Raw genomic sequence first — 25,642 nt, 5'->3', positions numbered from 1 at the left:
AGCATATTAACAGCGTTGTGTATTTGCCTGTAAGATCCCTACTGATTTTGAAGCAGATCTAATAATCTGCCCACCACTTGATTGACACGTTGTTCCTTGTTTATTGATTCAACTATTTAACGAATTGGTTTTCAGCCAGTTGAATGAAGCATAAAAGCGTTCTAGGTTTACAATTGTCACTTCTGTCTCCAGATTTCTTGCCACCAACATCATCAGATTCTTGTTTGAAAAGTTATATATTTTAGTGTTAGAAAACACTTTTTAAAGTAATTGAATCCACTGTCATGCCTTTCAGCAGGATAATAGGAACAGTTAAAACAAGGATCAAGCTAGTATAGGAAAGAGTGAATAAACATGATGGATGCCGTATGTACTTATCTGGGAATAAGGGCTTATCCAAACGGAGCGGGATAATCCACGGTTTCCATATTCGGGTTGTCATCTGATAGTCCTCACTTTGCCTTTTAGTTCGCTCTTTCCCAATTTAAAAAAACGCTTTTTTGCACCCGCAGCTGTAAGACCCCTACATTCTTTTTGCTTTTTCCAAGCTCCGCCTCTAAAACCTCCCCCTATCAACCAATTGGTCAGCAAAAAAATTACGTATGCTCCTCTCCCCCTTTGCAACGAAGCACAATATGGCTGTAAAGGAGTTCTCGCCTCGGAAGGAAAGGCTGCTGGTCGGTTTCATGCCTGCCTTGTTTGTATTTGCGATATTATGCTTAAATGAATGTATGCTTTTCTGCCTTTATTGATATTTAAGGAGATACACACACTGGCAATTGCACTTATTTCTCCAAAAAAGCAAGAAATGTGTCACACACACCCCTCCTCCCTTTCCTTCACACAGAGAATGAAATTGACAAAGCTTTCTGGAGCAGGCTTGAAACCTACCAGCAGCCCCTTTCTTGTTTGTATTTGCAATATTACACTTAAACAAATGTATGCTTTTCTGATTTCAAGCAAAACCCCCAGCAAGTGGAATGAAATTGACAAAGCTTTCCGGAGGCAGGCTGAAACCAACCCCCTCCCCTTTCTTGCTTGCTGTGCATTGCAGATCTCACCCAGAGCGGCCGCCCAGTTTGCAGGCTGGCAAAAAATAAAATGCATCTGTGCAGTAGTTGTAGATACCCCCCCCAACACCCCACCATTGCAATGATTGGTTCAATTTTCCCAGGCTTATTCTCACACATGCGCAAAAGTGCAGATATGCGATTGGCTGGAATGAGGAAAAGGGGCAAGGGGAAATGCCCAAGAACCGCCCATCAGCTGTAAAGTCTGCGGTATTGCATCCTAACTCCTGAAGGCACAGCGGATAATTCCCGATTTTAAACAGCAAATCGCATTTTTGCTGGTATTGCAAGGAGCGGATGTAACCTGTGAAAATGCGTAACAGCGTGAGACGTTATTTGGACGACCAAAAAATAATGAACACACATAGCGGGCGTGTCGCACATTTTGCAGTCATCTGGATGAGCCCTAAGTCCCATTGCATTCTATGTGGACTTACTTCCAAGTACACATGGATAGGATTGCTTTGCGTGGCAGCTGAAATTTTACCTCATGCTACCCATGCTGCATGGGAAAGCAGTCATTATTTGTGGTCTCTGACCATGTGGCTATTTATTTATATAATATGGTATTTGTGCATTACTTTCCCATCTCCAACAAGGCCATTTACAAAAAACACAATAAAAACACCAAAACAATTCAGTTGATAAAACGTAAAGATAGATGATCTAAACAAAAAATAAAAAAGGCAAAAGCAGCCCCCAAAATACACACAATTGTAATGGGAAAAGCCTGAATTAATAATAATAAAATTAGATTAAAAGCATGCAAGAAAAGAAATGTCAACAGAACACTGTAAAGTGGGAAGCAACCAAATTTCCTGGAGCAGAGAGTTGCACGTACTGTGTACCACAGCACAAGGCCCTCTTCCATGTTCCCACCAACCAAGCCTCATAAACCAAAGGGACATCCAGGAAGGTCCCATCTGATGGTATCAGAGAGCAGATGTGGAGGTTCATATGGAGCAGGTGGGAGAGGGCAATTCTCTAAGTATTTTGTCCTGAAGCTGTTACAGGCAACAAATAGCATCTTCAATTGTGCCCAGACATGTTCTGGAACTGAAGCCAAGTGCAGCTAACACAATAATGGAGTAACATGATTCCCTGACCCTGGAGCCAGTCAGAGCTCTTGCTGCTACTGCAGCAGTAGTATTTTATAATAGCTGAAGAAGTTTATGAACCATGTATGACAGCGGCCAAATCTATTTACTCCAGGAGCAGACACAACTGGCACATTAGCTAAAGCTGAATAGTGCTCCTGACCACTGCCTCCACCTGAACATCCTTGAGCAAAGCTGCATCCGGGAGCACTACAAGACTGCGAAGCTGATCTTTCACATGCTACTTCTCTTTGCTTCCCTTGATTTCTGAGCAGCTTCAGAGGTAACACTGGCTTTACAGTGTGGCCAGAGTCCACAGGCAACCAAATCTATCCAGTGCAGATACCTGTTATGGATGCTTTAAATCTTGATTCACTGTATATGTGGTGAGCAACCAGTACAGGCATGTCTTTCTTGTTCATGACACAAAACCTCACAAGTATCTTGTCAGAGGTTTGAAATCATGCGCTAGAGGACAGTGTTAATCACATACTACTGACAGGAACAAGAGTGGTGCCTGAGGGGAATGGAGAAGGGAAACCTTAATCGAACGAACATAGATGAGAGACCTTCCCCATTCATGAACATAAGACTGGAAAATACAATGGACATAAATGGGTGAGGCATACAGAGATAAGCCCATAGTCATACACATTACAGGGTGCACACAACCTCCCTCACACATTCACACTATCTGCGGTTTGGTCACAGGGCCACACCAGCTAACTCTGCCCCTTGCTGGCAACACACTCATCTGGCTAAGCTCTGAAGCACTGATGAAGGGCATTATTTTGCTGGGTACATAGCCTTATTACAAAATATGACAAAGCCAGCAAATCAGAAACAGGTGCCCTTATTTTAGGGTTGGGCAAATATGTGAATCTATCATTTTTTCCCAATCTTAAATTCAGTTCATCACATTTCCACACTAGTTTGCAACTTAACTCCTCACAAATATTAGTGCATCTCTAGGAACATAAGAAGAACCTTCTGGATCAGCCCAGTGGCCCATCTAGTCTAGCATCCTGTTATCACAGTGACCAACCAGATGCCTGTGTGAAACCTGCAAGCAGGTTTCTCCTGATATATACATTTATGTATATTTCTCCAAATATACACATTTATGTGTGCCATTTTGTTTAATATGCACATTCATTCAAGCAATCTTTCCTAATATTATGCATCTTTGTCTGTGACTTTCACTAATATATGCATTTTATGCATGCTTTGTATACCTTACAATGTGTATTATACCTTTCTATACGTAGTTTATACAATTTATTTCGTTAACGAACTGCATCACAAAATTTGGAGAAGTGTGAACTTTGAAGGATAGCCATGTTCTGATTTGTGTATGATTTTGGGAAGTGTGCATTAGTTAGGTTTGCATTATAAAGCAAATCAAACTGAATTCTTCTCCCTCGCTTCATTATTATGTAAGCTGGCCCTTCTGGGGGTCAGTTGTCATGCCAGCATGGCTAGCAATTTTAAATATTTTGGAACTCCTAATAAGCAGCCACTTCCCTTCTGAGATGAGGGAAAAGGCCTGCTGTGTTCTCATCAGCAACAGCATGGTCTGTGGCTGAGTCAGTAGGGCAGCACCTAATGGAAGCTTCCTACCAATTTCCCTTTGATATATATCACTTCTTAAATGACATGAGGGTACTTGGCAGGAAAAAGTGACAAGACTCTGGAGTTCTTTACTCATTGGGAAAACAGTATGCCCTGCACCATCAGACTGATGCAGGATTTCTGAACAAACTGTTTGCTCTTAACTGAGGGAAGTGTATATAGATGATGGCACAGTGGGGATGTACTACTGAGCTTTGTTTGTGTGTGTTTAGAACTTGTGGGCTGAAAACAGCACAGTCTGATAAATTACTTTGACCAAAGAGGTAAAGCAGTTTGGCAGATGTGCTTTGTTTTGAACATGGTGAGACTTGTAGCAGATTCTGATACTTACTAAAGATTCTGCGATATGGTATTGATTTCTTCCTATTATTGTTGGGAGTGATGGATTAGGTAAATGATATCTTGAGTGGAAATCCAGTGCACAATGCTTGAAGGATTGAGAGTGTATGTCATTATTTTTAATCCTTGAAAGGACTTGCTCTCATATTCGTTATGTTATGTTACGGTTTATTTCTATGTCATTTTTTGCCCCAAAAGCCCCCATGGCTGCTCACAAAGAATACACACAAATACAAAATGCAAGTAAGAAAAGAACAATACAATTTACAAAAATTTGAGACAACAAAATCTTAACATTAACAAAAGCAACAACTAAAAGCCAAAAATATTCATCTTCCTGGTAAAGGGTAGTTCCCAGAAAGATGTCAGAAAGTGCATTCTTTAGAACTGCTGTACACATTATGATTCCTGCAAGAAGCATCAGTGTCCCATCAGTGTTTTCTGCAGCAAACACACTAAGTGTGGACCTTATACACTTAGGTGCACTGTCTGGGGACCCAGATGTAATACTGGTTATTTTTCCTGTAGCTGTAATGTGTAGAGCTGCCCTTTTTTGGATATGAATTGATACGTGTTGAGAAGAATCTCATGCCAGATCCTTGCCAAGCGTATTCTGGGTTAAATTCAAATGAATGAAAGATAAGCAGGATGGAACCGTTCTTGGCAGGAACTGGGGAGGTTGTCCCTTCTTGGATTATCTTTCGTTTTTGGAAAATGTAGCCTACGCTCCAGGCTCTCAGAGGGTTAAGCAATCCACTGTATTCCACTATGGCTACAGGCTTTTTGACAAAATGGAAGAAACGTGACCAGCATCACCACTTCTCAGTAATTCCTCTGACTGCAGGTCAGAATCTTCTATCATAACTGTATATATGTAGAGAAAAAGAGTTTGGAGAGCTCTTATTGGAAGTGTGGCATATGTAGGCCAAATCTTAAAAGTCAGTAAACAGTTTGTCCAGTGCTGTGCATTGTGCAGAACATGTGGTCTTAAGGTAAGGGAAAAAAATCATCTTTGCCTCCTTCTCTCACAGGTCATATCCTCCTGTAGTTGCCCCAGCCCCCTTTCCCACACTTGCCAGGTGTTTTATTCAGCTTCAGCATGGCAAGGGGCAATGGTACCTATCCCACCCTCCATATGCTTCAACTGTCCACATTTAGCTAGGACAGCCCCTATGAACTGAAACTTGTACCTAATAAATAAATTGCCCTGAGAAAATTCCTGATAGCACCACCATGTGGGGTAGAGAGTCCTTTTGCCCCCATCTTCTGTCTTGCATCAGGTTAGAATAGCAGGCAGATACACTAGGAGGAAGGAAAAGAGTGAATACACACGTGTGAGCTGCACCTGCCTTGAGTCATGAGCTAGCACACCTTTGGTGCTAGCAAGAGAAGCAGGCAAGGCTTCCTCATCAGCTGTTTGCTTTGCTAGAATGAGTCTAACAACATTCTGGAACCCAAATAACCCCTCTCCTCGGCCTCTCCTGCCAATAGTTCCATTTCATTCCCTTTCAGTCCCTCGTAACAGGGGCTGCTGCTTGTTTTCTAGGCAGAACAGAATTACATTAGCAGCAAGAGCTTCTGACAGGCACTTAGTTCTCCTCCATGGTCAACATTATTCTCTCTCTTTTTTAAAAAGTTAGTGGGGGTGAGACTGGAGCTGGTTTGGTCAGCACATGAATGTGGTCAGCCTGTGAGTGTGGCAATGCCCCTTCTTCTCTTCCTTCTTCACTATCTAGCACAGTGGTATGAGGACCAGAAGAGAAGAAGAATTACTTGAACACCTTAGGCCAAGGGTAGCCAACATGGTGCCCTCCAGGTGCTGTTGGACTACAACACACCAAGTCCCCAACCATTGGCCATGCTGGTGGGACTGATGGGAGCTGAGCAACATCTGGAGGGCACCACATTAGCTACCCCTGCCTTGGGCTTTCTCCTTCTGCCCTGCCTCTCCTGCTGTTCTGGGCCTTCTGCACCCATCTCTATTCTTAATGTCTGTTTGCTTGGTTTGTTTCTTACCATTAGGGATGGGCAGCCACTAACCTGATTGGTCCCCAGACCAGTTGGGCTGCTTGATTGTTCAAGTTGAACAGTAGAAAAACAAGAGCCAAAACCTCAATGGGGATTTTCAAGCATTCAACATGAATGCTTGAGCAACCCAATTCCTCCCTGTTTCCTTCTCTTCCCTGCCCTTCCCTCTCTTCCCTAGAACAAAATAATTACGTTGGGAAATGTGGGAGGTGGGGAGGAGTTGTGGAAAGCAGAAGAGGAAGGCAGGTTCCTCCACAGTCAAGGAGGCAGGTAAGAGTCTCTGACCACTAGTGAGAACTAGGAACATAGGAAGCTGCCTCATTCGGAATCAGACTATTGCTCTATCTAGCTCAGTATTGCCTACACTGGCTGGCAGCAGCTCTCCAGGACTGCTGACAGGGTTCCCTCGCAGCTTTACCTGAAGATGCCAGGAATGGAACCTGAGGCCTTCAGTATATAAAGCAGTGGCTCTACCACTGAACTATGGCACTTTCCACACTTTACTTACATTTAGTAAGTAGTGCGTTGACTATCGGACGCAATAAGCATCTTGTGGCATGTTAAAGACTTTTGTTTTGTTTTGCTGTAATACACTAATGTGGATTGGCTGCCCCTTCATAAGTAACTCTGAACCACATGGGACTTGGAAAGAGAAAGTGAGGTTGATGGAATTCTTGGCTCTCTGCTCTTGTTTTAGCCTCGACTTTGTTTTGTATACTCAAGATGTTCTCCATGTTTTCCTTCTGATTCCTGCTTAACATGCATCTGCTCTAATTTGCAGCTTGAAGTTCTGTTGGTGGAGATGCAGGATCCAAATTCTGGCATCAAAATGCAAACTCAGAAAGTAATGATTACCAATATTCCCCATGCAATGACTGGTAAGTCTGACAGTAGCAGTCACAGAAGGCAATGCCAGCCACTCAGTCTCCTTTATATAACATAATATGATAATGAAAATCACTTTATTCCTTTTGATGTTGGGAGGATAGTCACAACAACCACCTACTCTTCGAGTCGTGAGGAGACTGCCATCCTGACACTATGAGAAAAGGAAATTTATGTTTTGTATTATCCTGGGATCACCAAAAAAAGAGGAATATCCAATCTACTTCTATGCCTGTAAATTACAGCATTCCTTCCCTCAAAACACACTGAATAAGAAATAAGCAGGTAGCAGTGCTTTGATGTTGTGAGTCTGTCATTACCGTCTGCTACAACAATTGTACTCTGCTTTGGTGCCTGCCAGCTATGTTCACTCAAAGCAATCCCAGAAACACACACTAAAAATCTTTCTATGCATTATATCAAAAAAGAGCATGCTGTAAATACTTTGCTACTGTTTTGCCCTTGTTGTACTTATTTATTTTTATTTATTTATTTATTCATATTTGGTATGAACCCAGACCTTCCTCGCTAAAGATAAAAAGGTAAAGGTGTCCCTGCACTCGTAGTGCAAGTCGTTTCTGACTCTTAGGGTGATGTCTTGCGACGTTTACTAGGCAGACCGTATATATGGGGTGGGATTGCCAGTTCCGTCCCTGGCCTTTCTTTACCCCCCAGCATATGCCGGGTACTCATTTTACCGACCACGGATGGATGGAAGGCTGAGTGGACCTCGACCCCTTTTACCGGAGATTCGACTTCCTCCTTCTGTTGGAATCGAACTCCGGCCGTGAGCAGAGCTTCGGCTGCGTTACCGCCGCTTACCACTCTGCGCCACGGAGGGTCCTTTTCCTCTAAAGATAAAGGTGTCCTTAAAGTCAGTTGAAATTAGCAGGCTGAACTGGAAGAGGAAATTGTGGTTCACAGTGGCCTTTTAGTGCCTCAAAGAGGAGCTGTTTTATTGGTGTGGTCTTTCTAATGAAGGAATTAAGGGAGGAAAATTACATTCCATGACGAAGTGCATTATTGTTGAATTCAGTGGAACTGCTTGCCAAGCAAACATACTTAAGACTGTAGTCCGGGGATACATTCACTGAAAAGAATATGGTGTGGAAACATGAGGTTGTATTCAGCGTAGCACTAAGGCAAACATTCCATCTGCGCAAGGATTTTTCCTGGCTCAATGGAACATTCTCCCCCTCTACTCTCCCTGTGCACTCCCCATGCACCCTGTTCTGAGGGTTCGCCCCTCTCCAGAATAGATCTGGGGACAGCGTGGGGCATATGCAGGGGAGGAGGGGAAAAATTCAGTTGTGCTACTGTTTATACTTGTACTAGCACAATTATTTAGTTGAATACCACCCAAGCTCGTCATCCAGAGATTGTCCCTTTAAATGCTCCAAGGCACTGACAGAAGATACAGCAACTGCTATGGCCAGTAGATTAATTTTTTTCTCCACAGCAAACAAGGGAGGGGTGTGTGATGTGCACTCTCTCTTGGTGCCTTAGAAAATTGATAAGTACAGGCTCAGTCTCTTGGTGAAGATCTGGCAATCCTAAAAAAGTCTCTTTTTGTAAGCTTGCCAAATTAGTGTGGGCTCTCATTTGGTCAGTTCTTGTTGACCTATTCAAAATACTGAGATTGATGTTAACTCCACCATGAGGTGACTACAGAAAGTTACTTTGAGGTAGGGAAGAACAGCAATGGGAAATTCTCCAAGACCACACTCTGACTGACCATAAGCTGAATTGTAAATGTGTAGAAACTTGTTTTAATTTGTATTTATATTGATTTTATTAATGCCTTACTTACCTTGTTTTTATGTTTTTATTTTGTAATATTGCTGTTGTATTTGCATTGTTATTGCTAGTTGCCTTGAGCACTGTTTGATGGAAAAGTGGAATAAAAATGTAAGTAATAACAAGCACATGACAGACTTATGTCAAAAGACTTGTGTGGTACCAGCGTATAGTCTGAAAGCACATGAGGCTACCACCTTGCTGAAGCTCAGCAGGTCTGGGACACCAATCCAGACAGAGTGTTTGTGCTCAGGTGGGACAATGATCTGGATTTTCATTGTGCTGGGTGCTGGAATCTCCTTCTGCATTCTGTCAGCAATGCCTGGGTACATGGTGGGCCTGGCCTCGGAACCACATGTATGCCGCCTTGGGTTCTATTTTGAAAGAAAGGCAGGATATAAAAGTAAGAAATAAAAATAATAAATAAATAAAAGCCAGGAATGAGAAGATGAGTTGAGAAATGTCTTGTTCTGAGATACAGCCATCCTCTTCTTGGCTGATAGTACCACTGAATTCAATGGAATGACTCCAGAGTGCCAAGAAAATACTTGGCTACAGTTCATGGTTAGTGAGGATACTGCTTAACCACGAGCCTAGGTTCAGATGACACACTAAGCCAAACCTTATCTTAGCTCAGTGTGTTGTTAGAATTAAAAGGACCAGGCAGGAGTAAAGTGGCTACAAACTCTTCTCTGGGAGCCTGCATATCTGTGCAATCTCAGCAAGCCATAGCGTGGCTGGCTGTGTCATGCAAACCAGGCCACTGTTTGTTTATTTGTTTGCTTGATATATTTGTATGCTGCCCTTTGGTTTAAATTTTCCAGGGTAGTTCACTTAAAAAAAAAATCATATTCATCTGGAATAGTTTGTATTCACATGGGAATGTCAACATCCACCAAACTTTAAACATTCTGTGTAACAATATAAAAAAAATCAGTTTTCAGACTAAGGCAACTGGAGATTGGAAACTTTCCATTTTAAATCATAGCTACCTTTCTCTGGATGATAAACATCTTAATGGTTTTGCCAGCATGGCATTTTTATTGGTTCAGTTCAGACAATTGAAAAAGTTTCTTTGAATGTATCCAATAGTATCACTCAGTGATAGTAAGGCTTCCATTAGCAGAACAAAGAGGGAAGCAGTTTTCAGCAATTTGCCCATCTCCTGTATCTGCTCCAGAGAGTTGGGGGACCCTCCAGGGCATATTTAGAGTTGGGGGCTGCAGAATGGAGGGGGAATAACTGAAATTGCTTCCTTCCACATTTTACTGATGGAAACCTTGTCATCGGCTACTGTCAGCTGAGCAGCACAGCTAGACAAAACCCAATATGCGTTAGAGAAAAGGTTGGAGATCCTAGGCCACATTTTCTTCTGGAATAAACTAGAACAGCTGCACTTATGTGATGCCAGATATAGGTGATGTTTGCCCAGGATTTGGAAAACAAGCATAATCTCTTAAGGGAGAAGACCTTCTGCAGGTGCAAACTGGGTTTCCTAGGTCAGGTCTGAGTTACAGGCTAATCTTTTAATTTCGTCTATTTCAGGAAGCAGATAGTACAGATAAGAGCTCCTGACTGCTTGGTAAAAGTCTGAAGCAATCAGCATAATGTCAGGAAAGGTTAACATTTTCATCTGCGTCGTGGCAATATGTGGAGATGAAGATTAGGACATGCTCAGGGAGCAGGCACATTCTTAAAGCCTTGCCCTGTTTAAAACTTCTAGTTTGAACATGTCCTAAAATGCAGAATACAACGTAAGACGCAAGAAGTGGATTAATGCCAGATTAGTGCATTATATGCATTAAACCCTTCTCCCAATTCTAACTGGCAAAACTGTTAAGGCTATACCCAATGCTAGTCCTACTCAGAGTAGACCCATCGCAATTAAACATGTCTAGCTTAGCGCCATTGTATTTCAGTGGGCCTATAAATACAATCCATAACATGGGAGATATATATATTCTTATTATAAAAATGCCTTAGAAATGAAAACACCCTGGGTCCTATAGATCATTTCCCTCTGCACCAGCAATTTTGCTACAGCTGACCCGGTATACCTCTACCAAAGATGGTAATGTGTCCTTTATACTAGGTCGATGCCTGGTTTTTTACTCCCCAAGTAAGCTCTGGCCTTTGAAATCTGAAGTCTTTCTTTGTGTTTCATTTTAATTTACAAGCATCCAATTGAATTGCACAGTTCCTGGCTAATTTGCCCTTTCTCTTTTGTGCAGGAAATAATAAGTTCCCAATTAGTCAGCTTGTCAAGAGAACACAATTCATTTTCCATTTCCCCTTACACTGGATTATGATTTAGTCTTTCAGTTGCAAATCTGAATAGTCTTCATCTTTAAATTGTTTTTAAATTGTTTTAAAAAAAATTTTAAAAAAATTAAATTGTGTTTTTAAATTGTTTTTTGTGTTTTAAAATTTGTATATTTGTTTTTAATGTTTTTAATTGCTGTAAACCGCCCAGAGAGCTTTAGCTACAGGGCGGTATATAAATGTAATAAATAAATAAATAAATCTTAAAAGAAAATATGCAGTAAGACATGTGGTTTGAGAACTGGCAGCAATATGAGTTTTTAAAAAGCAGGAGGATTTAGATCATTAGTCACAATAGTAGTTACTGAAGTGTTAAAAAATACCATAGAGCAGCCTTCCCCTAACTAGTGCCCTCCAGGTAGTTTGGACTAAAAATCTCATCAGCCCCAACCAGTATGGTCAATAGTCAGGGTAGACAGAAACTGTAGTCCGGAGGTTCTGGTGGAGGAAGGCTGACATAGGCAGAAATCTTAGGGCAGGGCCAGTTCTTCCATTAGGCAGAGTGAGGCAGCTGCCCTGGGCAGCTGATTTGAGGTCTCATGAAAGAGCAGTAAATTGCTAATTGAAAATAGAAATGGACTGCCTTCAGGTCGATTGCGACTTATGACGACCCCAGGAAGAGGGTTTACATGGTAAGCAGTATTCAGAGGGGGTTTACCATTGCTTCCCTGTGAGGCTGAGAGGCAGTGACTGGCCCAAGGTCAACCAGTGAGCTTCATAGCTGTGTGGGGATTCAAACCCTGGTCTCCCAGGTCGTAGTCCAGCACCTTAACCACTACACCACACTGGCTCTCAAATTGTTAATTACTTCATTTTAATTATCATTGTATTTTTTATTGCTGAAGAGGAGGAGAGATATTTGTGGGATTTTCTGGTTCCACTGCCAACATAACTAGCTGGCCATGGGTACTGTACACCTTGGGAGGGCAGAATTTGCTGAAATGTCTGGGGTTAATACAAGGCCAAGTATGAGCTGAAAAGTAGGGTCTTGCAGAGTAGTTGGTGTTAAGATTTTAAATAGTGAGAGCAAGTTGCAAGTGTTTTGTCTTAGAACTGGGACACTGTGGGGGCAGGGTAGGAGCAAGGTCAGAGTAATGTGGGTGAACTGGTGGGGCCAATCTAGTGCACCCACTTGTGCGCCCATACTGCCTCAACATTGCTGCTACCCATCCCCATCCCAGTAACTGGCAGTAATGCTGCTGCTGAGAGGCTAGGTCTGCAGGGATGCAAGGATTTATCCATTTTAGTTTCTCATTTCAGTCTGTGATGTAAAACAAAAAAGTCCTCAAGAAAATTCACCAGCATTTTAGTGTTGATATACAAATTTTTAAATATGCAGTTTTGCATAATATACACACTTTTGCAGAGCACTAAAGCCATATATATTGCATTGGTGCATGTTATTATCACACACACAAACATATATATCAGCACACTCTACCCTGGTATATGCATTTTTGTATACATTACTTGGCTGGAGAACTGCATTGATAAATTCAGAGAAGGGTGAATTTTGAAGGCCAGGTGTTTTTCCATTCGCACATTATTTCGGAGAATGCAAATCAGCTGGATTTACTTTTAAATGCAAACAGAATTAAATCCCCCCCCCTGCAGATTGTTCCTGGCCCATTGTACCAGCTGCAACACATTGGCTCTCTCATCACACTTCTGACCCACTGATTCTGCTTCTAAACCACTAGGCTGTGCCTCTACAACTCTCCAGGTTCTACTTCTGGCTGTACCTGTGACCTGGCAGATCATACCTGACTTTCATTTGTGGCACTGAACAGGAAGCTAGTCTTGTTTAAACCAAAGGTTGGCCAGTATTTTTAAGATTGGAGTTGCCCCTACCCATTTGCTATGAGGGAGGTTGGAGACAGAATGAGAAGGCACCCACTTTCTTCTTCTGGCTTTTGGAAGTTGGACAGGAAGGGCAACTTCACAAGTGCAGAACATCTTCCATCCCACCCCTCTCCCCTCAGCTCCATTGCTGAGACTTCCGTTGCTACCTCTGCTGCCTCCAACAGAATTACCCGGAGTAGTGGTTGATGCTCCTGGCGCAAGTATTTTGTTGCCAGAAAGCCAGCTGCATCCTGGGTTATGTGGCTATAACTCTGGTAGAGTTCATTGTGGGAGATGAGTCTGCAGTGGTACTGACAGCTATAGGAAAGGAAAAACTAGGAGGAAGGCTGTGTGGTTGTTAATATTGTTGTTAGTTCAGTTTAATCAGTCTATCAGAAGCGAAAGTGGGATGCATATATACTCACTACAGGTGACTGTTGCCTGGAAAAGCTGTCCAGTCTGACAAGTATCTCATAGCTGAGGTTGGAAGTTACATGTCTGGATCTGCATTTCCCTCAAGGCTTATCTATATGAGAGGCAGGTCACGGAGGTCAGAATGTGAAGGATTGTGCTTCTGGTGTTTTACAGTGTCTGCCTTGTCTTTGCTTTGCAGGTTCCGATATGTTACAGTGGATTATGCAGCGCCTGCAGATTACCAATGAAGGTGGGTAGCGGCATGAAACATAGCTGGTATTTTTTTCAGGCTCCCCCCCCTTTCCCCCCCCCCCAGTATTTGAATTCTTGTTTAGATAGCAGGTTGTTTCTCCATGTTTAACTTTACTCTGTGTGTTCCAATGAAGGCAGCTGATCTCTTTGTTTTTAGAGGCACTTAACTTGGGAAGTCTAATTATCAAGTACGGATACATCTATCCTCTCCAGGAACCAAAGAATCTCACACTCAGACCAGATAGTAGCCTCTACAGGTTTCAGGTGAGTGGAGCAGTGTGCCAAAGCAGAAGAAATGTCAGTCTGCTAAGTTCTTTTAGACTTTCCACAAAAGTCTGGTTTGCATCTCACATTAAACCAGAGGCGGGTAAGCCACGGGCCACATTGTCTAGTGGGCAACCATGTGGGGGTGGCATCCTAGTGGTGGGTGGGACCACTGGCAACACCTGCAACTCTTACCTTTGTACAGGAGACTATATTTCAGCCATGCAAAATTCAGAGGTTTCTACATGCAACTCCCCACCTGTCAAGAGGCACTATCACAATTCAAGGACACATTCCAGCCAGGCAAAAGCCTGCAAGGGTGTGAAGCAGGGCTGGTTAGGGGTGTGGCTGGGAAGAAGGGATGTGGCCTGGGGAAGTAGCATTGCATAGGGAGAGGCCTGAGGGCCAGATAAAGAGGCGTTGAGGGCTACATTCACCCACCGGGCCTGAGATTTCCCACCCTTCGTTAAACCATAGTAAAAATAAACTATGGTTAAACTTGCTTGTTAGTGCATGTTGCTGAAATCACGGGTGCTTCAGCTCCTCCTGTGCTCTTGCTACTGCCACACCAAGGGAGGAAATAAGCCATAGTCTGGCTTGACATCATCTCTGAACCCAGGTTTCAAGGTTGTTTTTCCTGAACAAACAATGAGTGGTAACCCAAGAAGAAACCTTGCCTTCCGATGGTGGTTTGTTTAGAGGGATTCTCAGATGTTCCGAAAAGCCAGGCCTAATGTTTCTTCCCTGACACTGTAGCAGCAAGAGTGGGGGAGTAGCAAATTGAGTACTCAAGCAGCTTTCACCTGCACACTGCTCATTCACATTAGACAAGTTTTATTTTAGCTATGGTTTAATGTGATGTGTAAACCGAGCCACAGGCTTTTTTACTTTTTTAAAGCCTTTGGCAATTTTTTCCTACATGAGTTCACTCATTCTCTAAGAACTTTCACACAGTCCCTTCTATCTGTAATGGGCAGATACAGTGTGCTTGGAATTGGAACAGGACCTTTTTCTGGTGAGCCTCTAATCTGTGGAACCAACTTCCTCTTGAGATTCACCTCGGCCCATCTGTGCTAGCCTTTAGGAAATGTTGAAAGATATTTGTATGTAGGTGTGTGTTTGACTATATGGTTTGAAGACTGTTTATTGGCTTCATTATCCAATTTCCCTTTTTAAATGATTGATTAAATGGTTTATTTTAATGTCACAAGATGCAAAGCACAAATAACTGTGAGCAGGGGTGCTGGATGAAGAGGACTGCAGTTATAATATTACTATTACTTTTCTAGCAGGATCTGTGTACATGGCACTTTACAAAGAATAGAGATGACAGGTCCCTGCCCTAAGAGGCTTACAATCTAAATATATACACACAGAGAAGATTCCCTCTTCTTCACAACCATTATGAGTGCAGGATCCCTCTCTTGTTTTTCACCTGGCCACACTGCGTTGAGTAGGGATGGTGTAAGACAGCCTTTCCCAACCTTTGGGTCCCCAGATGTTGTTAGACTACAACTCCCATGAGCCCCAGCCACCATGGCCAATGGTCAGGAATGATGGGAATTGTAGTCCAGCCAAAAAAAAAAAAAAGGTTGGGAAAGACTGGTGTAGGATATTAACAAAATCAGATTTGGTATCAAATTCTGGGATAATCCACAAGTTCATCTCATTGTTGAACAGGCTCCCACTCTTTGCGTGTGTTTGTGGCTGTTGGTGACACCGTTGTTTTTTTTTAATCTGCAGCAACAATTACTTACAGTAATTATTTACGTAATTATTTTTGTAATCTGCTGCTGCTATATACATTATATAAATAGATAGCAGCATAAGGAATAATGGAGAAAATACATAATTTTTTGGAAAAATTATAATTTATAGTGGAGAACTGGAAATCGCGATAACTAGTGGAACACAATTTATAGCGAATAGGAACTGGTACCCATTTGATGAACTGAAGAATGGAACAAATTAGATAGCGAGCTCCATCCCTAGTTCTGCGGCCCATTTTTGTTAACTCAGCAAGGCCCCACCCCAACATTACCCACAGAAAAACAATTTCATTGCAATTTCCCTTTTTAATTCATTTTCTGTTAATCCCACTTTCTCCCTTTGCTCCATAGGTCCCTCTGCACTACCACAGGACTCGCTAACCTGCCTTCTCCTGCCTTTCTGCCCCCATAGTACATACCCTCTTCTTTCTTTCTGTACCACTACAGGTCTGCATCCCATACTATTCTGTCTTTGTTTTACCACAAGCCACTCTTTGCCCCCCATCTTATTTACTCCCTTGTCCCTCTATTTCCCCACCCTGTAGGTCTGTCTGCATTCCCTTCTATGCCCCTTTTCTTCCTTGCACAGCATAGTGCTCACTCTCTTCTCTCTACATTCCCCTTTTTCCTCTTGCCCCACCTTACCAGTTCCATTGTACTCCTATCTCTCAGTTTCCCTTTTTTACTTCCTTCAGCCCCCCTTTTCCTCTGCTTCTTCCCCTTGTTTTGCCCCCACTCACCCCCTCATCCCAACCTGTATTCCTTTTCACTGAGTTTGGTGGTGGCAACACAGAAGGCTTTCACTTTTTACACACCGATAGACCCTCTCAGAGACAGGTTGCCTGCTCATAGCATGGCAAGTTGGCTGCAGCAAAGTGCAAAACACCAATCCAGGCAAAGGGCAAGCAATGGCAATGTAACAACACATTCTTCCATCCCCCCCTCACTGTTTGAGGGATTGGGTGTAGGGATGTCAGAGAATTCTGATGGAAATGGGAGTGGAGATTGCCGGTGTCCTTTTATTCCCCTGTGTCTGGAAAGCTGCATTTGCTGCTGTTGTTTTCAGTCTGGAAAGGAAATGTAATTGCTGGCTTTTCCCCATTTGCATTGTGTTTCCTTTGCATTGCAATGAGTGGACTTCGCATTGAAATGAATGGCGTGGAACAACATAATAATTACATAACTAATTATGTAAAATTCCACCATAGTGGACAGCGATACGTATAACATAGTTTTTGTCAGAAGCCAAACTGCAGGGAAATGGAGACCATCTCACAATGGGGTTCAACTAGGGAGGGAGCTGGAGCTGGAATTTCTAATGGACTTTTCTGTTCCAAGTGTTTTGGGGGGGCTTGCCTCTCCTTGCCTTTTTTTGGTTTCTTATGTTTTTTCAGGCCTCATCCAGAGTTGATATGAAGTAGGTGAGAACGTACATTTTTTTAAAAAAACTAAAAACATGCAGGGCTATCAATAATATACCAGCTGCTGGTAGAATGATTTAGGAGAATCCAGTGAAGGTACTGACTGATAATCTGGGTCTTGGTTTTTGTATTCTTTCCTACAGACACCCTATTTTTGGCCAACCCAGCGGTGGGCAGCAGAAGATACAGACTATGGTAAGCCATAACCATGGGGAGGTGCATGCTGCCTTCTTGGTGAAACCTAAAAGATGGACATCACATGCCCTGGGGAAAAAGATAGAGTAGGCCACACTCTGATGATGATCATATGAACAATGAGTGCTGGAAAAAAGTATGTACTTCTCTTTGAAGAGAAGGACATCCACTTACTCTCTCATCTGAACTATATTTTGAAGGCTAGTTTAAAACATACTCAGAAAAATTATCTGGTATGACCCATCCTAAGACTGTCCCACTTTAGATGATATGTGGGAGGATCACATGTTTAAGTGCTCCTTCATATAAAAATCCCTCCACGTTGAAAGCTGGCACACCAAGAGAATGGTAGGCTAGAATCCCTTTCCCCTGACATGCCAGCTGTCCACAGGCAGGGAGTTTTTAACATAGGCGAAGCATTTGAAAATATGACCTTCCACGTGCAATCTGGAGTGCTACAGTCCAGGAAAAAGCCATGTCGCTTGATAATTCTGAATGTATTTCAAAAGGCTGAGTTCACACATGCAATTAATGGTGTGGTAGTAGGTCTCTGAAACTGAAACCACATGAATGCTGCTTCACGAGGCAAGTTGTTCATATGAAGTAGCTCCTCACACAGTTCTGGCCATGTTCAAACTGCCAAAGAGAAGGATTGTAATGACATGATACCCAATCCACCCAGAGAACCAAGATACATAAGTGGCTTTCCACATGGACAAGCCTTCACTGCTCCATATGGTGAACCACATGGTTGTGTTTTCCAGCTGTTATCATGCCACAGATTGCATGTGTGAATTGGGCCATCTATTTCTTATACTTATTAGAGAAGGCATGTGAATGTGGTTCCCCACTTTGAGCCTTAAGTAAAGAGGATGTCACATGTTTTATTAAGGAAATGTTATACTGGACTGGGACTAAGACTACAGTCTGATGTACACTTGGGACTAAGTCTACTGAACTTTGGTTTATTAATTGGTTTACTTAGAGCAGACATACTGAAATTAATAGACATGACTAACTTTGGTTGAAGAGCCAGTGTGGTATAGTGGTTAAGGTGTTGGACTATGACCTGGGCAGACCAGGGTTTGAATCCCCACATAGCCATGAAGCTCACTGGGTGACCTTGGGCAAGTCACTGCCTCTCAGCCTCATGAAAACCCTATTCATAGGGTCGCCATAAGTCGGAATTGACTTGAAGGCAGTACATTTACATTTTTTAACTTTGGTTCATTAATTTCAGTTGGTCTATTCTGAGTAAAACTTAGTTGGATACAATTCTTACTTCTGAGTAAACATGCACAGGATTGGGCTAGACTCGTCTGGCTTAATTTGTTTTGTGGATCATATTATTAAAGGTATGTTAATCTGTACCTGACTCACCTTCTTCTGTACCTAATTTGCCAGCGTGGGCATATTGCTCAGACACCAGAAATTAGCAAAATAGCTTTAACTATAGCATAACTTTAGTTCATAGAAACCACAAGGGAGAAAATAAAATGAGGGAAAAACAATTCCACCACCCAAACAATCCCACCACCAGCACCATTTTGTCATGCTTGATACCAATCTTATTTTGAAATGAAACAGGCATTCTCTTTTCAGGCACATTGATATTCATAGAATCATAGAATAGTAGAGTTAGAAGGGGCCTATAAGGCCATCAAGTCCAACTCCCTGTGCAATGCAGGAATCCAAATCAGAGCATTCCCGACAGATGGCTGTCCAGCTGCCTCTTGAATGCCTCCAGTGTCGGAGAGCCCATAACCTCTCTAGGTAATTGGTTCCATTGTCATATGGCTCTAACAGTTAGGACGTTTTTCCTGATGTCCGGTTGAAATCTGACTCCCTGCAACTTGAGCCCATTATTCCGTGTCCTGCACTCTGGGACGATCGAGAAGAGATCCCGCCCCTCTTCTATGTGACAACCTTTCATGTACTTGAAGAGTGCTATCATATCTCCCCTCAGTCTTCTCTTCTCCAGGCTAAACATGCCCAGTTCTTTCAGTCTCTCCTCATAGGGCTTTGTTTCCAGTCCCCTGATCATCCTTGTTGCCCTCCTCTGAACCTGTTCCAGTTTGTCTGCATCCTCTTCAAGTGCAGAGACCAGAACTGGACACAGTACTCAAGATGAGGCCTAACCAGTGCTGAATAGAGGGGAACTAATACTTCACATAATTTGGAAAGTATACTTCTGTTAATGCAGCCTAATATAGCATTTGCCTTTTTTGCAGCCACATCACACTGTTGGCTCATATTCAGCTTGTGATCAACGACAATTGCAAGATCCTTCTCACATGTCGTATTGCTGAGCCAAGTATCCCCCATCTTATAACTGTGCATTTGGTTTCTTTTTCATAAGTGTAGAACTTTGCATTTATCCCTGTTGAATTTCATTCTGTTGTTTTCAGCCCAATGCTCCAGCCTATCAAGGTCTCTTTGAATTTTGTTTCTGTCTTCCATGGTATTAGCTATGCCCCCCAATTTTGTATCATCTGCAAATTTGATAAGCATGCTCTGTACCTCCTCATCCAAGTCGTTAATAAAAATGTTGAAGAGACCGAGCTCTGTGGTACCCCACTCGTTACTTCCACCCAGTTTGAGAAGGAACCATTGATAAGCATTCTTTGAGTACGATTCTGGAGCCAACTGTGGATTCACCTGATAGCTGTTCCATCCAGCCCACATTTAGCTAGTTTGCTAATCACAATATCATGGGGTACTTTGTCAAAAGCTTTGCTGAAGCTGAGGTATATTATGTCCACAGCATTCCCACAGTCTACAAGAGAGGTTACCCAGTCAAAAAATGAGATAAGATTAGTTTGGCAGGATTTGTTCTTCATAAATCCATGTTGGCTCCTACTAAACACTGCATTGTTTTCAAGGTGCTTACAGATCGACTGCTTTATAATCTGCTCTAGAGTTTTTCCAGGGATTGATGTTAGGTTGACTGGTCTGTAGCTCCCCAGTTCCTCCTTTTTTCCCTTTTTGAAGATAGGGACAACATTAGCTCTCCTCCAGTCATCTGGCACTTCACCAGTCCTCCATGATTTTGCAAAGATAATAGACAGCGGTTCTGAGAGTTCTTCAGCCAGTTCCTTCAATACTCTAGGATGCAGTTTATTGGGCCCTGCCGATTTGAACTCATTCAAAGTGATTAGGTATTCCTTGACCATTTGTCTATCAATCTCAAGGTCCAATCCTGACCCTTCTACTTCATGTTTCCCGGGAGGGTCACAGATCCTTTTTTGGGAGAAGACTGAGCCAAAGTAGGAATTGAGCACTTCTGCCTTTTCTTTGTCATCTGTTATTATTTTGCCATCCTCATTGAGTAGCTGTGCCACCATTTCTTTTCTTTGTCTTTTACTATGGACATACCTGAAGAAAGCTTTTTTGTTGCTTTTAGCATCCCTCACTAACCTCAGCTCATTCTCAGCTTTAGCCTTCCTGACACCATCCCTGCAATTCCGTGATACCTGCCTGTACTCTTCCTTTGTGGCCTGGCCTTCTTTCCACTTCCTGTATGTGTCCTTTTTTGTTTTTAGGTCATCTCTAAGCTTTTTGTGAAGCCACATTGGCTTCTTCTGTGGTTTCCCTCATTTTTTCCTTGTTGGAATTGCTTGCCATTGCGCTTTTAGAATTTTGTTTTTTAGAAACTCCCACCCATCTTGGACTCCTTTTCTCATTAGGGTGGCTTGCCATGGAACCGTACTTACAATTGTTCTGAGTTTATTAAAATCAGCTTTCTTGAAGTCCAGGGTGCACGTATGACTACTCTCAGCTTTTGCTTCTGTTAAAATCAAGAATTCAAATATGGTGTGGTCACTTTCCCCCAGAGTTCCCGTAACTGCCACTTCATCCACCAAATCATCTCTTTTGGTTAGAATCAAGTCCAGGATAGCTGATCCTCTGGTTACTTCCTCCACTTTCTGTAGGAGAAAGTTATCTCCAACACAAGTCAGAAATTTCTTGGAGGGGCTGTGTTTGGCAGAATTTGTCTCCCAACAGATATCGGGATAATTAAAATCCCCCATTACTACTATATCATGCCTCCTCGAAACATTGGCAATTTGCTTTTCAAAAGTTACATTCTCATCTTCTCCTTGATTGGGTGGTCAGTAATAGACTCCAAGTACTACATTCCTTTTATTACTTGCCCCACTAATTTTAATCCAGATACTCTTGGTGGAACTACCAAGCTCATCTTCCTGTATTTCTGTGCAGGGATATATATTTTTAACATATAGCGCGACTCTACCTCCCTTTTTATTCCTTCTGTTCTTCTTGAACAAGTTGTATCCTTCAATTGCTGTATTCCAGTCATGGGAGTCATCCCACCAAGTTTCAGTTATACCTATCAAGTCGTAATTGTCCTCCTGTATTAAGAGTTCAAGTTCGTCCTGCTTGTTTCCCATGCTCTGCGCATTAGTATACAGGCATCGAAGACCATGTGATTTATGGCTTGGCTTCCTTACTACATTTTTCTGAGGACGGTCACTGGTCCCTATTACAGCCGATCTCCCTGTTACTGTGCACAAGCCTTCATCAGTCGTTACCGCCAAGTTTACATCTCCCTCCCCCTTAGGATTCAGTTTAAATCCCTCCTGATGAACTTCTTCATGCTGTGGCCAAACACATTCTTCCCAGTCCTTGTGAGATGCAACCCATCACTTGCCAGCAATCCATCTTCCAGGAAGCATACCCCAGGGTCCCAGAATCCAAATCTCTCACGTCGGCACCACCTTCGTAGCCATTCATTCACATGGAGTATTTTTCTTTCCCTTTCTACTCCTCTTCTAAGTACTGGAAGGATGGATGATATCTGGGCCGTAAAGTCCTTGAGTTTCCTTCCGAGAGCTTCAAAGTCTGATGTGATTTCTTCATAGCTCCATTTGGCAGTATCATTTCTTCCTATATGGATGAGGAGAAAGGGATACCTGTCGGTGGGCTTGATGAGTGATGGCATCACATCTCTAATCTGTCCTCCTGGTAGACAGCATACCTGGCGAGTCCACTGATCTTCTCGGCATACTTGGGTTTCGATCCCACACAGTAGGGAGTCTCCCACTACTAGTACTCTTCTCTTCTTGTTGTGGGGCATGGTTTCCTTGTCCCTGCTTGATTGAGCTTCACCCTCTTGCTCGTTGTCGCACGGGGTCTCCTGTAATTCTTCCACCACAGGCTGTCCTCCAGTCTCATCCTTGAGTGGTTGAAAGTGGTTCCATAGTTCCATTGGTGAAGGGTGTCTTCTAGCTCTTCTGTTCCTAACTGTCACCCTTTCCCACGGAGTTTCCTCCACTTCGTTGCTCCTCTCCAAAGCAGTCTCCTCTTCTGCTACCACAGGCTGTTGCTCCTCCACCTCCACTTCTCTTTGCTGCTGTTGTTCCAGCGTTCTGTCTAAGAACTCTTCATCTTCTCTTATAGTTCTCAGTGTGGCCACCGACCGTTCCAGGCCTCTCACTTTTTCTTCCAACAGTGCCATGATCTTGCACTTGTTGCACGTGTATGCCATGTTGTTCTCAGGCAAGAAAACAAATATGGCACAAACCTTGCAGCTCACAACCACTGGAGTATCCTTCCCGTTCATATACTCTTCTGTCTTTTGTTTCCTTCTAACTACTTGTTTTGGAGTGGCCTGTGCTTTGTTCTGTCCTACTACAGGGTAAACTTGACAGTCCTACTGGTATGTGGTGCGCTGTACAAGGAGAATTAGTAATTTGGATTTTTTGGGGGGGGCTTAGGGACCTCCCCCTTGACCTCCCCCATCGTACTCCTTTGTCAAACTCCTGTTTGCTCTCCCTGTTCGCTCACTCTGTTCGCTCTCTCTCTGAAAGCTGGCTTGCTTATATGTCCTCACCTGTAGACCAACTGAGACAGCTTCCTCTGCGCTGCGCTGCTCTGCTCTGTTAGGAGTCAGGAAACCAAACCTGCAATAATGTCCCATTTGTTCCTCTCTACCTGTATTTATTATGTGCTGTTTAAATTGCTAGGTTATACAGATATACTGCCCATTTAAGAGAAATCATTTCCGTAACTGAATATTTCTATCAAAGTGCTTCAACAAGGCTCCTGAAGGCTAGGAAGAATGGCAGTTTATGGATTTTTATAGCAAATTCGAGATGTACTATAGAAAAAATAGGATCACTCTTTGCTGAATGGGATTATCTAGAAGGTTTTGTGATTTACTTCTTGCATTCTATGCACTGTTCAAAGCAATGCAGAAAAGATATAGCAGCACTGGCAAAGATTACAAAAAATAGCAATATAGATGATCAGGATGGGGAAAAGCCTTCAGGCATCTGGATCGAATTAATATCTGCCCATATTTTGTGTGCATTCTCCACTTCCCTGAATGTGGGATCAGGGCAGCCTTTTAAATCGGGGTCTCTTTAAAATGCCATGTGGATTCAACCAGGATGCAATCTTTCTTTGGAAAAGATATATCACAGGTGCTTTCTCATTACATGTGTTTGGTTTTTGCAGTGTGAAAATAGTGTATCTTTTTTTCTTTTCATCCCTAGCCATCTACTTAGCCAAGAAAAATATTAAAAGAAAAGGAATTTTAGAAGATTATGAAAAGGTAGGAAATTATTCTGTTATCTACTTATGTATGTTTTTGGCTAAGCATCTTGCCTAAATCCATTTGACAAGTACCACAGTTTCAGTTCTGGATCGGTTTACCAAATCATTTTGATTAGACATGGCGGAACCTCAAACACCTTGTTTACCAGATCAGTAAGAATTTGAATAGGCGCAGCTTAGTCAAAGAATTCCTATTAAATCAAGATCCAGTGAAAACAAAGGCATTTTTGGAATCCCACTTGTCAAATATTAGCCGGTCACACATTATGCTAAATTATGGTTTAGTAGTATGTGGATGAGCCTCATGAACCCAGGCCAAGTGCAGGGGTTGTGCGCTCTCCCCTCTCCTTGCCTCATTGTGGTTTGAAACAATCAGTGGATGTTGCTAAACAAGCCAACTTCACGCCATGGGTTATGGAAGTTAACTTGTTTAACTAACATTGCTTGATGTTAATTTTATACAGTTTATACATAATGTGAAACTAAGATAAAACTAAATTCAGCAGAAGTCTTGCTAGAGGGGAGAATGCTTCACTTTGGCTTGTGGTGGCTCATATGGTTCTAAGTCATGGTTTAATATTATGTGAGTACTGGGCCATAGAGTGATGAGAAGATTTGGTCAGGAGTCTATTTTCCAGAATCTTGTATTTTTATTTCCTTTTAAATCGGTTACATACTTGAATAATTTGAGCAACATCATACGAGAAGTCAAAATCTAAACTAATTATCTTGGTGTGCAGTGGGTGCAGCCAGGACTCATTCAAAACACCAGAGGTGATGAATTATACAGCCACGAGAGTGGCTGTATACTATAGCCAGCGTGGATCTTTCACATTCCTCAATGTTAAATTGAAAATACCCCCATGCCATTCTGATGCTTCCCATAAGCTCATTTCAAAACAAAACCTTACAAAACTTATAGGTCTGAACTCAGAAACGCTTGCTTAACAACCCTGTCAATTTTCATGGCGATAAACAAAAGAGGCAGAGAGAATCGAGAGTTCAAAGTCTAAAAAGAGAGTAAAAAACCTCAGAGCCCTTTTGGACTTTTTTCTCTGAGAGTTCTCATAATCTGTTGAAATTCATTAAAAATGAGCCATGTTCACAGAGTACCTGTAATCCTGTTAATGACCTTGCCCCATACTTTGACCTTCATCTTCTGCAGTTTAAAGGTTAAAAAAAGTGCCTGGCTGATTTTTAATTAATTTAAGAAATTTTGGCTTGAAGCCAATGATAATGTGGGGCATGCTCAGTAAGAACCAACTGTCAGTGTTCTAAAAGCCAGACTCCCAGCTGCTGGGCTTGGCTAATCAGGGGGCCCCACCCATACCAGACCTTGATTTCACTTGAGACAGTCAGGGCTTCCCTCAGAGAATCCCGGGAAGTGTAGTTTGTGAAGGGTGCTGAGAGGAGACTCCTAGTCCACTGACAGAGCTTCAGTGGCCAGACTGGTTTAACAGTCAGCCACTCTGATTGAAGGTCTGTGATGGGAACAAGGCGTCTCCTAGCAACTCTCAGCATGCTTCACTAACTACACTTCCCAGGATTCTTTGAGAGAAGCCATGACTGTCTAAAGTGAAATAAAGGTCTGGTGTGGATGTGGCCAGGGACAGCTTTGGTTTAAATTTGGGTGGGAGGCTACATGTGCCTGCTGTAGAATAAAAAGGTGGGGCAAAGCCTGAAAAAGAATGATACTGTTCACAATGTTTTCCTTTTGCTATCTCTGCTATCTTTTT

General features: G+C 42.5%; 1 protein-coding gene across 4 annotated transcripts in view; it reads left to right on the top strand.

The window, feature by feature from the left end:
- The window catches only part of RGS9 (regulator of G protein signaling 9), a 104,324-nt gene that overhangs the window by 13,946 nt on the left and 64,736 nt on the right, over positions 1–25,642 (top strand). For all 4 annotated transcript variants that reach the window (XM_061615599.1, XM_061615601.1, XM_061615597.1 and 1 more), the window contains 5 exons: positions 6,948–7,044; positions 13,626–13,676; positions 13,836–13,942; positions 17,276–17,327; positions 23,846–23,904. In XM_061615599.1, coding sequence (XP_061471583.1) covers positions 6,948–7,044; positions 13,626–13,676; positions 13,836–13,942; positions 17,276–17,327; positions 23,846–23,904 — 366 coding nt within the window. The remainder of the gene's footprint in view (positions 1–6,947; positions 7,045–13,625; positions 13,677–13,835; positions 13,943–17,275; positions 17,328–23,845; positions 23,905–25,642) is intronic.

Source organism: Rhineura floridana, chromosome 3 (genome assembly GCF_030035675.1).
Source record: "Rhineura floridana isolate rRhiFlo1 chromosome 3, rRhiFlo1.hap2, whole genome shotgun sequence".
NCBI lineage: Eukaryota > Metazoa > Chordata > Lepidosauria > Squamata > Rhineuridae > Rhineura > Rhineura floridana.
This window is presented reverse-complemented; position numbering and strand designations above follow the sequence as displayed.